At 40.4% G+C, this 17120-nt stretch overlaps 1 protein-coding gene across 19 annotated transcripts in view; it reads right to left on the bottom strand.

Moving 5' to 3' along the window:
- Nucleotides 1-17120, bottom strand: part of PPFIA2 (PPFI scaffold protein A2) — a 588582-nt gene that overhangs the window by 436729 nt on the left and 134733 nt on the right. For 2 of the 19 annotated variants that reach the window (XM_077471922.1, XM_077471926.1), the window contains exon 1: nucleotides 4543-4952. The exons of 15 other annotated variants lie outside the window; for them this stretch is intronic. In XM_077471922.1, the coding sequence (XP_077328048.1) occupies nucleotides 4543-4704 (162 nt within the window). In that variant the 5' untranslated portion in view covers nucleotides 4705-4952. Of the gene's footprint in view, nucleotides 1-4542; nucleotides 4955-17120 lie in introns of those variants that run through there. 2 more of the 19 variants (XM_077471919.1, XM_077471923.1) reach the window with 2 other exon arrangements.

Below are 17120 nucleotides of genomic sequence, written 5' to 3'. Positions count from 1 at the left end.
TGATGGCTGACAATCAAACGGCAAAATCTTTAATATTATGTTTTTATTATTAATTTTGTATGTTGTTTATGATAAAAGGCCTTGCAGGCATTTAACTCCACTTTTTGAGTAACGTGTTTCTTTATGATTAGATAGGAGGTGGATTTAAGATCTGGGGCACTGATACACAGAAGGGATAGTGTTGTGTGTACACTCTGTCTTCCTTTGGCCTTTTACAGAACGTTGTGTATTATGTTTCATTCTGTCAAAGGCCAAGGAGACGGCGGGGTTTACAAATGACAATATCCCTTCTGTGTATGAGAGCCGCAGAGTTTGATAGTAAAGCGAGTGCTGTATTATCCAGCATAAATAGAAACAGTGATATTGAAGGACAGAGCAGGGGTAAGGCCATGGGATTCACCTCATGAAAGGTCACATTCACTAATGTTTACAAACCCACAATTAAAAAAAGCCTATGCTAGGATTTTGCTCTAATAGTTTTTCTGTAACACATGTTATTTTATCCATCGTTTCCACTTAAAAATGGAGGACCAAGCAACCAATATTTTTAATAGCGAGCAAAGATTGGCAGATGGCAATTATTTGTACAGTCACTTCAAAGTTGGACTTTTCCCTGTTGCCCAGCCTTTGGTTATGGTGGCCATCAAAAGCTAATATGAGAGCCTGATAGACAGTATTTTCTCCTAGACTCTGAAATTATTCTTGAGGGCTGGTATTTCCCACATATGCAATACAGCAGTCGGGGGAACTGAAGACCCACTCATTACCCACTTGTTACCCACCTCGTCATAGTGCCCAGACCTGCAGAAGCCCTTGATTACAGCATTACAGATGGCCCTGTTGTAAGTCAGACAGTTAAAATTTCTGTTATTTTTCCAAGCCCAAGAACAGTTTCACACTTATACAAAGGGTTGCTATGTAAGGTTTATAAACTGCCCTATTATTTAGCTTTACTTTATCAAAGTGTAACTCTTCAGCTTAACAGAAGTAAAACAGAAGTGACTTGAGGCTTGACAGTTGTTGCCTAATCCCGCACATTGTCAACCACTTCTGAATAGTACAGAATTGTGTGTCAAATAGGAGCCGTAGTTAAGAGGAATGTCAACAACTGCAATGATATGAAATACTACAACATACAGGGATATAAAAGGTAATACTGACATATAATCACACACATACAGTAGGTTGGACTTGATGCACTTGTATCTTTTTCCGACCTCACCTACTATGTAACTATGTATATGTAACCATAATGCATATATAAACTTGAATTAAGTTAAGGAAGCAGACATATCATCTATAGCATGTCAATTTGGGCGAACTGTTCTTCCTAACTAACTTAGACAGAAAAAGTAAGACTAACAATACAATTTTGGATTTCTCTCTAGAAATCCCTTGATAACTCCATCCAGCATGGATAGAGGAATCTCCCCTTGGTAACTGTTGTATTCAGACAATGACAGCTTCTTCAGGTGTCAGAATATTTCAACAGTGGTTGCATCTGATTAGCCTAGAGGCGATTCAGTTCGCATTGTTCGCTATACAAGTATTTCATTCATTCATTCAGATGCAGTTACCGTTTGTTCAAACATATTTGCACCCTTGCTTGTTTTGATTTATCATTTTAAGTGTGCTGTCGTGGCCAGCCACAGCTCAAATTTAAGCCAATCCAACAAGTATTGGCCAAAATTCAAGCTGCGTATGGTCAGTATAAAGCTAAATAAGGTGGCACATGCAAATCTTCCATAAATAAATCTGTATAATTCAATACTGAAAAATGTATATAACACACGTAGGCATGACTAGTTCTCTTTAAACAAGGCCAAGTAGACAAAATGACATTTGTGCTTTTATGTGTCACATCATTCTAATGTATATATCCTTGAAGAATTTACTGCTCCACTCAGTATGTTTTAAATATCTATTTATATATTAGCAGTTATAAGCAAGGTTTATTGTCTTGCATTAACATTGTAGGTAAACTGCTAAAACTATGTTAAGCTAAATCCTAAAAAGATATATATAAAAAAGGCACACGTTATCCCAACTTTCTAATCATAATAAATTATTACATTAATTTGTTATATCAAAAGCAGTGTAAGCGTCTTTGACATGGCATCAGCCTCTAGATGCGAAAATCAGATGCGAAAATCGGTACAGCAGAACTTTTTTTTGGTGGGGGTGGGAGAAGCAGCACAAGGAGCCAGTTCAGGTGAGCTGCAATGCAAAGAGCGTACTAATAAGAAGACACAGCAGGGTAAACAAGGATATATGCTCACCACTATGCCCAGTAACAAGGTGCACATAGGCCCAGTAAATCAAAGAGACAGCAAGATCAGGTCCCAACCTCTGCTAGACAGTGTTGTGCTGTGGGGCAAAGCTGTGTAATTCTCAGGGCTGGATGGATACCAATAAAACATTTTTTTTTTTGCAGCTGAAACAGCACAAATGTATTAAAACTGTGTATTTAGCAGTGTGCTTGAAGTTGAGTTTTACAGAATTAGTGTTAAAACTTTATTGACACTTAATCCTGCCCAGAAGGTTCCGTTGTGAGAAGCTTAGATCCTAAAAGGCATGATCGTTGTTTTCTCATGTTATATGTAACATAGCTTGTTACAAGAACAGGCATAACTGCATACATATAGTGCAAATACCAGTGGTGTTCTCCTACCCAGAGCCAATCTAGGCAGAAAGCCTAGGGCCACGTGGATGTGCAGGGAACCAGCTAGAATGGTCATGCTCCATGCACTAGACCAGGGGATAGCATGGTCAAAGGGCAGGATGCACTTGTAGTCCATTGGCTTTGGATACAGCCAAGCCAGTAGAGGTGATGCAAATGGTATGGCTTCTCTGTGCCTGTGTACAACACTTATACATCTATCAATCAAAAGGATGGGGGGGGGGCAAAGCTGCTACCGAGAGCCCCAATCTGTTTTAATCCATCCATGTTCCTACCCATATTATGTAATACCATCTTTCATTCATGTTACTCGCATACACTGTAAACCCATTTTCCAAGGGTTGCAACCGGTCACTGTCCACCACTGTTCTCAATATATTACACTGAATTTTAGCCAAAGTGTTCTATAAGCTGCTGAATAGCTAAATTGTTTAAAACACATGTTAAAGCCCCATACAGACAATCAGAATTATACAAAAAAATACAGATTTAGAAGCGATCATTCGATAATCTGTTTGCTAGTACACAGATTTAGTCCGAAAATTTTGCCAAGGGACAAACACAATTTTTTATACGATACCAGATCATATGATTTTCATTTATTTGGTACAGTTTTCGTCCGAAAAATACAATACACTACTGAATTTTTAATCTATCATACGAGAATTTTCATACTTTAGTAACCTCTTCCTTTTCGATATGAAGGCTAGCATGCAAAAATAAACGGGCGATCAATCGTCCGATAATCTCATTGGGGGGTTATTTACGGAAGGCAAATTCACTTTCCACTGCAAGTGCGCTTGGAAGTGCAGTCGCTCTAAATCTAAGAGGTAGATCTGAAATGAGGGGAAGCTCTGCTCATTTTATCATCCAATCATGTGCAAGCTAAAATTTTGTTTTTTATTTTCGTTGCATGTCCCCCTCTGATCTACAGCGACTTTACTTCCAAGTGCACTTTCACTGCGCTTTCAAGTGCACTTGCAGTGCAAAGTGGAGTTTCCTTTAGTAAATAACCCCCATTGTGTGTACTAGCCTTTAGTTGCTAGTATGCCATACATAAACACAACACCGCTTTATAAGCAATACATTAAGAAAGCAGGCAACACAACGTCATATCCTACAAGAACTGTATTTTTAGTCTATCCTGCTTCTCCACGGTCATAAAGGATTTCTACCAGTGAATAATCCTGCGGCTGAGTAAAAATAGTTTTTTTTTTCTGTTACATTTTTAGAACTGCTTATTCAGAACCCAAGTACTGCCAACGTTTGAGTGCAATTGTGTATATAAAATTAGAGCTATTATGGGATTTTTGCTGCTCAGTATGTAGATGTATAGTGACAATGCAGGTACTAATCCCTCTGTTAGGGGGTCTCCTGAACTTGTTGAAGCCCTAGATCGCTTACAAGGGTGGCACTGCCCCCTGCTGTGCAAGAACAACAAATTAGAGCTTCAAGAACGCGTTAACATTGATCATAAATACAGCACACATTATTTATTTATTTTTCTTAACAATGCTTTATTTTTCTCTCTGAATATAAAATACCCTATATGCTTAATTTTAAATAACGATAATGTAAATTAAGAATCGTGTTATCATGCCTGATAAGGACACCTTTTAAAGCTAATAATTATGATTTATACGACTGCTTTCACTTTAAGACCACTTTTTGATCTTTAATTGCAATCCAGTACAGCATATAAACAGCACCTAAAAAATAATCTAATAATCCATCATCTACATAATACATAAAATTTACACATAGACAATAAAAATAAAATATAGTTACATATGCATAAGAATTATAAATAGGAATAAAACAACAACAATGTTTCTAAAGCCTACAACATCAAACATACCTACCTGAAAAGTGTAATACCTGGTCCCATTTGGAGGATGTACTTTAGGAGATCCAGAAACTGTGCTCATATCCGAGAAAATCATTTCTGATGTCACAGGCAATACAATCCACAAAATGATACAGATGCAGACCAGGGATTTAAGGTTCTTTATAAATCCTTTCATGCATTATGGGAGGCTACTGTACAATACAAAATCTGCCCCATCCCTTCCATGCAGAAGTATTTATAAGGTTCCATTCTCAGCATTTCTGAGCTGACACGCCAGGTCTTCTCTCAGCCTCCACTTTCATTTGAACCTCACAGGGCATGTAAAAGCAGTTACATAAAAACACATAGGGAATCAGATGGAGAAAAAGAAGAGCCCTACAGTACATGAAGCTTGCACAGAATCTGGCAACGCTTTGGTCCTGCCCATCTGTTCTCAGTGATAATCACCTCCCCTCAACCACAGTCTAGCAAAGTGATTATGCTAAGCATCCTAGCTAACCAATAACACACAGCTTCTTCTACAACGTGTGTGCGCTCAGTGTAATGCAGGGACCTATTGTGTCATGCAACCTGAATGAAGTGACACTTTATATTGATTGCCGTGTAGAGCTGTCGCTGCTCCTGCCACACTAAGCCCACAGAAGTTGTGCTTATCACTCTGCCAGCATTGTAGCAGCCAACAGCCTCTATTTCAAGTCATATTACAACATTAATTAAAATATTTATCGGCATAACCCCTGAGTACACGGTTGAGTGGGCATATTGTATTAATTATTAAAACAATTATATATATTAAAAAAGAAAAAAAAGTTCTAACCAAGCGTAATGCCTGATGCACAGATCACCATAAGCATTTGCGGACATCTGGCAAGTTACAGACTTTGGCGAATGTATTCAGGTTTTCATTTCCTGAATTTGGACAGGGTCCACAGTGTTGCAGGCTATTCGGTAAATGGAAAATAACAAAACAAAAGTGTTCTATTTTTCGAGGAGTGGGAGTAATCAGTCCTTTGGCACATTAAGACCAGACTCTACAAGCATAAAAGTAAAACAAAAAAGTCACCTTTGGGAATGCTACCCTCATACACCCCAATATTTTGAGATGGGAATGAGGGACACCTACCAACAAACATATGTAGGCATTGAACACGCTCCCTGTCACACCCCTAAAGGAGAATTTAACCCAAAAAAAGGTATTAAATCTACAAGGGCTTTTTTTTTACCACTACTATTCCTTTATATTGACTTTTAAAATATACAAGGCCAGCAATTTAGAAATTGAAGAAAATGTTTAGGTATAAAGTGCATTTTATATGCAACTATATGGATCAGACCAAAATGAGGGACAAATGAGGGGAAAGAGGGACATTGTTCCAAATCAGGGACAGTTGGGAACTATGTACCCTATCCATGCATATTTAAAGCAGAGCTAAATCCCAAAACAAAAAAAGAAAATGTATATATTGTAGCTTATTAGTCTATAGATGTGGCGGCTACCTGTGTTACCTATCCTCAGGCGAAACATATGGCTTCACGGTACTTTAACCTCCCTGGCGATATGATTATTTCGGATTTTAGGTGCTAAAAGCGGTACCATTATTTTGCATGAAAATTTGGCGTTTTATATTGTAGTCCTGTAATTCTTAGGAATAACTCTCTTAAATCTGTCCAAACCAGAATCTAGCAGACATCCCGGGTATGATAAAGTTTGAAAAATGAAATTATAAATTATAATATAATAAATAACTATAAATAATTGTACCAAATAATAATATAACAATAATAAAAATTATTCAATCATGAAATCAAATCAAAAACACTGAAATTTGCTCAGTTGCAGAATTGTCACTGTCCTTACTTTTCAATATTTGATGACGGATCTCCCCACAAATCGCTATCGCTCAATTCTGCGAGTGATTCTAATTTATTATTGCAGTTTTCTAGCTGGTCTAAAACCATTTTTGATGTAAAATGACAGTTTGGTTGCTATGGACAATCTCCAGTTTCCAGGCATAAAGAACAGTTTTTATTATATAAAACTGCATGCAGAGCACTGGGCAGACCACTAGGGACAAAGGGGATGTGAAATATTTACATACAGCAATGTAATCTGTAAGATTACATTATACTGTATGTATACTGTGTGTTCCACTTTTTGAACTTGGCGCCGATCTCCGTCCCCGTGCGTCGCAGCGCTCACAGGGCACGGAGATCGGCTCTGTGATAGATCGAGCGAGGCATGGCTCGCTCGTACAGCAGGGAGACAACGCTGGATCCGAGGGAGAAGGTAAGTAAACCTCCTCCTGGATCCAGCGATGCGGTCCCGAGTCTGGCTCGGGGTTACCGCTAATGGTACAAAAATTCCACCCCGAGCCAGACTCGGGAAGACCGTGAGGGGGGTTAAAACTAATGGCGCGTACACATGACCGGACTTTTCGACGGACTAGGTCCAAAGGTCTTCCCGACAGACTTTCAGCGGAAGTCCGACGGACTTTCGGAAAGAGCAGACTTGGCCACACACGATCGGACTATCCAGTCGAAAGTCCGTTCATTTTGAACGTGATGATGTAAATGGGACTAAACAAGGAAGTTCAATAGCCAGTAGCCAATAGATGCCCTAGCGTCGTATTTGGTCCATTGGACTAGCATATAGATCAAACGGGTTTTTCGTCCGGACTCGAGTCCGTCGGAAAATTTGAAACGTGTTTTATTTCTAGGTCCGTCTGATTTTTTCCCCCCCGAAAAACGGTCGACTAGCCCACACACGGTCGTATTGTCTGACGGACTGATCCCATCAGACCTAGTCTGCCGTAAAGTCCAGCCGTGTGTACGCACATAATACTTTTCTTTCGGCCCTATAGTACAGCTCTATCATGCTCTACCTGCTGTACCTGGGGTCCCCGTTGATGTGTCTTTTGTGAATGGCCAAGAGGAGAGGGGAAACAATAATGCCAGCTCTGAAGTCTATTATACCCACAACAATCATATCCAAAGTACAGCGGGAGCTCATCTACCCAACAGAAAGTAAATAAATATCGATTGTATTGTACTGCGAGACAATTTGGTCATGTATTACAATTGAAGACCGGTAACATTTATTTTCACTCAGAACTCAGAACCAAGTAAAATCTATGTGCCCACAGTTAGGTTTTCAGTGTATGTACGGTATAGGTGTTTTTTTTTTTCATTTAGTTCTGGGTAGAGCAGAACTAAATGAAAATTCCTTGTAGGGTGATTCACCTTTTTTAGACAAAGGGGTGGATTTATTCAGCTTCTAACTTCAGATTCTTTAATTAAGATTTAACAAAAAATAAATAAAAACTGGAAGCTGATTGGTTTCTATGCAGAGCTGCACTAGTTTTAGTAAATTAACCCCATAGAGTTGTTACCAGAACAAAAGGTGAGGGAAAATCTATCCATACACTGTGCAAATTGTAAAATAAATTCAGTGCTCCTTCAGTGAAATGTAAACTGCCACGTGCAATAAATGTAGATATATAGTACACCAATCACCAAATTAAAACAACAATGCAGCTCTAAAATAATAAGTGTCCACAAAAATGGGACCATAAACTGAAGTTTGTCAGAACAAAAATAAACAGTTCAAATTGTTACGTGTGTAAAACATATATAGTAAAAGTGTTTCACTTCAACCTTCACCCAATGCGTGGAAACACCTGTAGTGGCAATCCTTCACCAATGGTAGAAATACACACTCAGGGATATGCTGTCTAATACTAGAACAGCAATAGGCGCTTTGTATAAATGGCATCCAGCATTACCACTCACTCCACAGATGGCAGGACCAGACTTCTCTATTCCACTCCACCGGGGGAATGCACCAGAGTTATCAGCATTGAGTCACCAACCAAAAACAATATTTTTGTTCATTGTGTAGTATTTTAATATTCCCAAATATACATTAAAATCATCCAGTATAAAAACAAATTCCACTTTCAAACTTACATAAGGGGCCACCAAACCTGCAGAGAATGGTGACATGACCTCTAGCCCTTCACAGTGTAGCTCTAGGTATGTTCCCCTGGTAGAGTGGAATAGAGCATCTGTGGAGCAAGAGTGGTGATGCTGGATGCCATTTACACAAAGCACTGGTCTAATAATAAACAGCATATCCCTCTGGTGAGTGCGTATTTTTACCACTGGTGAAGGATTGCACTACAGGTGTTACCAAGCGTTGGGTGAAGGCTGAAGTGAAGTACTTTTATATGTTTTACACCCATAACAATTCTGGGTGTAACATTTACAACAAACATTACTTATCAATTCATTTTATATCCTATACCGTGAAGAGAATATGTATGCAATCATGATATTTTTTTGATGTCCATGCTCTGAATGCATGTGTATGTATGAATGAAATTAAGGCCTCGTTCCTACGAGGCGGATCCGCTGCCTCGGAGTCCGCCTCTGTCCGCGGGCTCAGTGGGGGATCTCTACATTGATCTCCACTGAGCCAGCGGATGACAGGTCCCGCTCTGCTCACTGAGCGGGGAGGGGCTTGTCGAGCACCTCTGGTTTCTATGGAGAGATCGGATGAAAACGGACAGCATGTCCATTTTCATCAGATCTCACCCGATCCAATCCACCAGCGATGGATCCAGACGTAGGGCCATCCATCTGCTTTTGGAGGATTGGACAGGGTTGGATGTCAGCGGACATGTCCCCGCTGACATCCATTACTCCATAGACTAGCATGGATTGCCCATTCAGGTCCACCATCAAAACTGACAGGCGGATCTGAACGGTCCGACAGTGTGAAAGGGGCCTAACAGTTTTTTCTTGTCTGTTCATAATGTATTTATACATCCATCTATGCCAATTAAATGCATTTACAATCTTTTCCTCCTAGTCAATGGCCTCATCTAAAGTGCCAACCTCCCTTTTCTTGTGTATCTGAACCAGGGATGGAAGCACATTTCTATGTGCATCATTTAAAGTCCCAAAATTCCCAAAACCCCACACACCCCCTATTTTCATAACAATATGAACTGTTTATTTTTGTTGTTCTGACAAACTTCAGTTTATGGTCACATTTTTGTTGACACTTTTATTATTTTAGCACTGCATTTTTGTTATACTGTGCAAAGTGTGGCTGATTCCTGATGAGCACAGGCAGAAATTCAAAAAAACAACAAAAATCAAAGGAGGCGGGTGAAAAATGATTAGTGAACAGCAGCTGCAAAATTTGTCCATCCACATTATATAGCATGAATTGAGGTACCGTATTTGCCGGTGTGTAATGCGACTGGGTGTATAAGGCGACTCTCTAATTATCCAGCTAAAACGTTGGTTTAGACATATACTAGCCGTATAAGAGGACCCCCTTCTGACTAGTCTGTCTAGTAGCTTGGGTAACATACTGAAACAGCAATAAGTCTGCGCAATTTAATCACAAGCTTTTTGAAGCAGTGCTGTGGTGGTAAATACCTCAAGTGCCCGGCAAAATCCACTGATGGAGGGTCAGGTGCCAGATGGAGGGTCAGGTACCAGATGGAGGGTCGGGTGCCAGATGGAGGGTCGGGTGCTTCAAACCAAAGCTCCGTTGTTGAATGGCGAGGTGGCCGTGGAAGGAAGAGGAGCCAAGGAGCCAAGGGGTAGCCATTCGGTAACATGCTGTATACAGTATTACAGTGTACCGCGCTGAGCCAATCACAGCAAGCGATGTATTCTATTAATGAATACAAAGCCTGCTCTGATTTTGAGATTCAGAGAGGCGCGGGCTGATGATATTACAACCTCTGCCAATCCGAGCAGGCTTTGTATTCATTAATAGAATACATTGCTCGCTGTGATTGGCAGAGGTTGGAACATCATCAGCCCACGCCTCTCTGACTCTCAAAGCCAATCCGTGCAGGCTTTGTATTTATTAATAGAGTACATTGCTTGCCGTGATTGGCTCAGCGAGCACATTAATGCTGACCTCACTATACCGGTGTATAAGACGACCCCTGATATTTGGGGGATTTTTTTTAAGTATAAAAGGTCATCTTATACGCCGGAAAATATGGTATCTGTTACTTTTTTTTAATGGATTGAACAAAAAAAAAAATCTGTGTATAGCCAGCCTTAATCTTCCAGTGTGGACATTTGTGTCAGTGACATCTTTCTAAGCAGGGATATTCCCTCACTTTTTAGAGATATCCTCTATTTCTGTTCAGTCTCTGGGACTAGGCTTGAGCAATTCGTTTCGTAATGGATCGAAAATTCGTCCGAATGTCCGAATAAAAAAATAACGAATTACAACGAATACGAAAGAAATATAACGAATGAATTCGAATGAATTCGACATGATTCGGTAATTCTTTAAAGATCAAATGAAACAAAAGGTCAGCTCAAAGTAAATCTTATAGTCCAATCAGCTAATTAATTTTGTGCCGGAGGATGGATTACTGGCAAAGTGCATTCCTTGAGAACTGAGTTAGAATAGTGTTGTATTGTATTTGAGCCGAGGAGAAGAGACGTTGTCATTGTGTGTGACTTTCCAAACCTACGAATCATTATCATGAATGTCTATACATAAATAGCGAATTTCAACGAATACAAACAAATGAATTCGACACTCTACGAATAATAACGAATTATCCGAAAACGTATTAACGTAACATAACGAATATAGCAGAACGAAATTATGTATTTTACGAATGACAACGAACCGAAACTAAACGAAATTTTCCATTGTGCAAGTCTATCTGGGACAAGGAGTGAAGGGAAATCTTCTCGGTAGGACACAGACCACATACAAACTGACGTGGGTCTTAATCACAATCTACTCTACCAAAAGAAAATAAATGTTTATACAGTACATACACTTAAAGAAAACAGTGAGAATGGTAGGCTGTTACTGCTGATCTCCTGCTGAACAGGCAAGTCGACTTGGTGTCTCTGATTTTAATGGCTGAAAAATAAGCCAAGCATGGGAGAACTTCAGATATGAATGCTTCTCCTGGATCAATACAGTGTTTTGAAGCCACTGGATCAACACAATGGCTAGGCAACCATCCTGTTCAGGAGAGATCAGCCATATCTGTCAACATATTGCTATCTGCACAATTTTGGTACTTGGCACACTACAGAGGCACTCCACATATGTAGAAATTGTAGGTTGACCGTTCTTTAACCACTAGAGATCCACGCTAGAGCCGAATGATGGCTACAGTGCGGACCTGCTTTGCCAGGACTACGTCTATTGACGTCGTCCCGTGCACGAGCGGCCTGCGCCCCCTGAGGGGCGCGCGCGTCACACTCTGTGATCAGCGAGTCTATGAGACTCGCCTGATCACGGATCGGAGCAAGGGGTCGATCCTGACCCCTTACCACGTGATCAGCTGTCAGCCAATGACAGCTGATCATGTGACACAACAGAGCCAGTAATCGTTTTTTTTTCCTCCTCGCGCGAGGAGAAAAAAAAAAGCCGATCACCGGCGGCTGTGATCGGGACATCAGTCCCGATCACGGCCAGCTTATCAGTGCCCACCTGCCCCCTGCCAGTGCCACCTAACTAATAAAAAAGTGCCCCCCATCAGTGCCCATAGTGCCACACATCAGTGCCCACAGTGCCACCCATCAGTGCCCACAGTGCCACCTATCAGTGCCCAAAATCTGCCTCAACAACAGTGCTGCACCCCAGTGCCACATATCTGTGCCCATCAGTGTCATCTACCAGTGCCCATCAGTGCCGCCCATCAGTGCCCAGCAGTGCCACCTATCAGTGCCACCTATCAGTGCCCATCAGTCCCATCTATCAGTGGTACCTATCAGTGCCCCTCAGTGCCACCCCTCCGTGCCACCCATCCGTGCCACCCATCAGTGCCATCTTATCTGTGCCGCCTTATCTGTGCCCATCAGTACTGCCTTATCTGTGCCTATTAGTGCCGCCTTAACTGTGCCTATCAGTGCCCACCAGTGCAGCCTATCAGTGCCCACCAGCGCAGCCTATCAGTGCCCACCAGTGCCGCCTTATCAGCGCATTTCAATGAAGGAGAAAAATGACCTGTTTGCAAAATTTTATAACAAACTAAGAAAAATTTTTTTTTTTTTTTTTTGCATCTTTTTTTGTTTGTTTAGCAAAAAATAAAACTCCCAGCTGTAATTAAATACCACCAAAAGAAAGCTCTATTTGTGGGGAAAAAATGATAAAAATTTAATTTGGGTACAGTATTGTATGGCCGCGCATCAGCGCTGAAAGCTGAAAATTGGTCTGGGCAGGAGGGGGGTTTAAGTGCCCAGTAAGCAAGTGGTTAATGTAACAGAAAATATAAACTTTAACATAACATTTATCTGATGTTATCCTGTGTTTGAGATATGTGCTTGTCCTGTGTATGGGATTTTATGGACTTTATCCAATAAATGTTATACTTTCCGTTACATCAGAGTGCAGTCAACCTACAATTTGTACATATATGCAGTGCCACGATCAGGGATCTGACCAGCACCTGAGCAGTGTGGTGGCATACATAGGAAGAGCTCATCTGGAGCGATATATTAGTTTTGTGGCTTTGGATATTTCTACACTACAGAGGCACCTTGAATAATAATATTGGAAACTCTCTGCTTTGTCAGAAACCCTTGACCTCCTCTTTATATACTGTATGTATGTTATGTATCTGTATGTCTTTATATCCCTCTGCTTCTACACATCTCACAATCTATAAATGTCCTCTGATCCCCACTTTTTACACCAATGCCTAAAAGTCCCTGGACCCAAAAAGGATTAAAATATTTGTATATTGTAAAACTCTAATATTTCATTTGTTTATTTCTATTGGGAGTAAGCCAATGAAATATGTTATGCTATTTGAACAGATATCTCACTGCAAAGAATAGGATAGTATGAAACATCACACAACACCTTTCACACAGCTTCATGCACTATATGATCTGATACAATATGGCACAATCAGGTCTCCATCCCACCCATACTTTACAGATCACCCCAAAGCATACATTCACATTGAGTAGAATCTGCATCCACAGTATTACAGTTCATACCAGTACTCTGGAGATGCATATTCATCTGTCAATAACTAAATATGCCTGCATAATACATAACCTTAGTGCAGACCAGGCTTGGCACTCCGCCTTTGATCCAGAGGTTATCAATATTAAATTGGGAAAAGAAAGATGTACGATGACAGGCCCTCTCAAATTAGTAAAGAATATAATCAGCTATTCCATATTAAAGTCTTTTCTCTTCTGGGAGAAAAATAATAAAACCTCACAGCAAAATATTATTCATATTTAAGAAAGAAATTATTTCATTGCAAAGTCTTAAAGTGAACCTTGCACCTAAAATGCAGCACATGCTTTTTAAAGGGTAAAAAAATAGTAAATAAAAAAATAATATAGCGTATAAAATTGCGAATCAACAGTCAATATTTGACTGTTATTAAAAATTACCTTTCCTTTTTAATCTTCATTTCTGTAGTTTTCTGTAAAAAGTAATACAATATGGCTACCTGGAGGCGTTCTGTACACAGATGGCATACAGAACGCCCTCTGAAAATGCCAATTCCTCCTTGTGCGACTGGCTTACTGATTTTCTTCAGAAGACTGCACTAAGATACAAGTCAGAATTTTGGTCTCCCCTACAATATAAATGTAATTTTTGGTGAGATACCCTCAAAGGGAAATCACGTCTGATGGGATGCAGACCTTGCAAATTTCTCATTAGAGCCCTGCAGGTGCAGCAGCTAATTGCTAATTATAAAATCACTCCCATACAGATTCACTCAGTACATGGACACAGACAAACAAATAGCTATTTCTTCAGGATAACAAACGGTAGGAATCCTCAACAAAGTTTGTTAAAATCCTTGCAATGTAGATAGATCACCCAGAGGGATTTTTTTTTCTCTCAACAAAAGTGTAATTAAAGCTATACTCCAGAGAAAGTAAAAATCCTCTTGTGCAATGGCGCTGCTCCTGCACTGAAAGGGTTGATTGCTCGTTTAGGTCTAGGAGGATACAAAAAAGAAATTTTAATTTATCCAATCCTAATCTTCAGCAGGCTTCCTCCAGACTGTAAGACCGGCCCCTGGTTGCCATTGCTCTCCTATGCTCCAGCAGTTGCAGGTCCTCTAACATCATGAAGCCCAATTCAGAGCCCAAGCCTTGCACTAGAGATGAGTCTCCCAAGGAACAGTTCATGGTCAGAGCTTAGGGCAGGGATCCTCAAACTACGGCCCTCCAGCTGTTGAGAAACTACACATCCCATGAGGCATTGTAAAACTCTTACATTCACAGACATGACTAGGCATGATGGGAATTGTAGTTTCTGAACAACTGGAGGGCCATAGTTTGAAGACCAATGGCTTAGGGTGTAGAGAAGAACTCCGGCTACTGGAAGACCTGAGGATCTGGTAAGTAAAACAGCTGTTCCCAAGATTCAAACAAGCATTTAACCTTTGCAGTGCATTGGCAGCCCCACTGCAAGAAAGGGTCTAGGGGGCTGCCAGAAAGCAGTTTTACTTTATCTAATCTTCATCTCCAACAGGCTTCCTCTCGCCAGTAAGGCTGGCCATAGACGGTCCGAATCATGTAAGGGCAGGCTGAATGTACCAAGTTGATCGATTAATCAACTTGAGTACAGCCAGCCTGCCAGATTTTGCATGTAATTATCACTAGGGGCTACTAGCCTCTAGAAATATTCACGGTCTTCAGTGGCTGGGTTGGAGGGGTTTCCCTGTCAACACTGTCCGTGGTTGCAGGAAAGAAATTCACTCCGTGTATGGGTTGCTTTAGGCTTGAAACCAATTCTCCAATATGCTCCAGCGATTGCAGGTCTTCCAATGTCAAGCAAACAAGCATTTAACATTTTCAATAATGGAAGAGCCCTACTGCAAGGAAGGATTTTTCTTTTCCCTGGAGACAAGCTTTAAGAAGCCCCCCGCTGAAGAAAAGCATAAGCAAAAAAACAAACAAAAAAAACAAATTGGGGTACTATTATATAATATGCTTACTGGCTTCCACCATCGGCATCTGGGCAAGATCTAGGGATTGTAGAAAAAAGCCCAAGTCCTGCTGAAAAGACACTCAGAGCACTACACTATAGCATCTTCTCACAAGATTTGGAGTGCTCTCCATGCCTCAGAATCTTGTTGGCAGGATGATGCCATCACCCTCTAACTATGGTGGCCAGAAGAAAGGCAAGTATATCACTTTATTTCACCCCTACATTTTTTTCTGTTGTTTATGTTGCTTTTTAGCAAGGGGAAGCCCTCTTTAAAAGCGGACCTTACAAAGTGTGCAAGTCCGCTTCAATATATCCTCAGAATATAGGATTATTCTTTTCCATTCTATCAGATTTTGCAGAGAATACACGGAGATCAACATGCCTGAGCACAGCAGACATTCATATCTGAACGACCTTTTGACGAAACATCAATCTATTGTGCAATTTTTTTTCAGCTGTGTGTTTTCATCAAAATAAGCTTGGTCTACCTCCCACCTCCATAGGAATATTTTACAGTCTGTCTCAGAGCAGTAATTAGCAGTATGGGATAATGTACAAGCTCATAATTCTAACCAGAGGGAAAGACACCAATCCCCTTCCATAATACTCACATAAATATACATGCTCATGGGAACTGCTGAGCACTGTACTTTGGAGAAGAAATACGCTAAAATAACAAAGTTATCAATGCAGTCGCAAACCTTATTTTGCTAGAAGAAATATTATCATTTCTGTCCAGTCTTCAGATGTACACAGTTCTGCCAGAAAGTTCCGCCAGGCTGATCACCTGACCTTTCTCTATTGCAATTAAGCAACAAAGATAGGTCAGAATACATACATCAATCCCCACATTAGCAATATTACACACAGCTGTATAATACACTTATAAAATTAGCTTAGATTAATAAACAAAATCTCCTCATCACAAAATAAATTGTACACACCATAAACTATAAGCTACTACAGTGCAAAAAAAAAAAAAAAAGAACACTCAACCAAAAATGTAATTAGTGTCCAACAGAATACTCTATATGCCAATTGTTATGCCAACTAGATAACCTCTGACTTGCTAGAATTTCTCCATCACTTTTTTCTATCCATCTGTCAGCATGTTCCTTGGCAACACAAGTATACCACACCGCACCTAACTCAATTCTAATTTTGCTCCTCCCCCTCATTCTCAGAATTGATTTACAGGGAATTACACATCAGATCTGAGCACTAACATGAGCTGAATTTAAAGGATTATAAAACCCAAAGAAGTAAAATCAGTCTCTATATGCAGTAAAACATGCTTGTTATACTCACTGTGGAACCTAAAGGGTTTAATCCTCTGCATTGTGTAAAAAGGCTGCTTCTTCCACTGTCCCCAAACCATCTCCTGACAGAACAGAGGCTAGGGGACAAGCTGCACATGCTCAGTTTGGCGTGTATGGCTAGAGAGTTTTTTTTTTTCCTGGGAGAGTTCATGTGATCAGCACAGGGCCAATCAGTACTGTCCAGACAGAGGGTCAGGGCTCCTTCATATTCATAGGACAGTCAGAGCAGATTGAAATTCCTCCTACAAGCTTTAACTGGGGTTGTAAACCCTCGCATTTTTTCACCTCAATGCATTCTAT

Source organism: Lithobates pipiens, unplaced genomic scaffold (genome assembly GCF_037356315.1).
Source record: "Lithobates pipiens isolate NorthernLeopardFrog02 unplaced genomic scaffold, aLitPip1_a1.2 Scaffold_8, whole genome shotgun sequence".
Taxonomy (NCBI): domain Eukaryota; kingdom Metazoa; phylum Chordata; class Amphibia; order Anura; family Ranidae; genus Lithobates; species Lithobates pipiens.
This window is presented reverse-complemented; position numbering and strand designations above follow the sequence as displayed.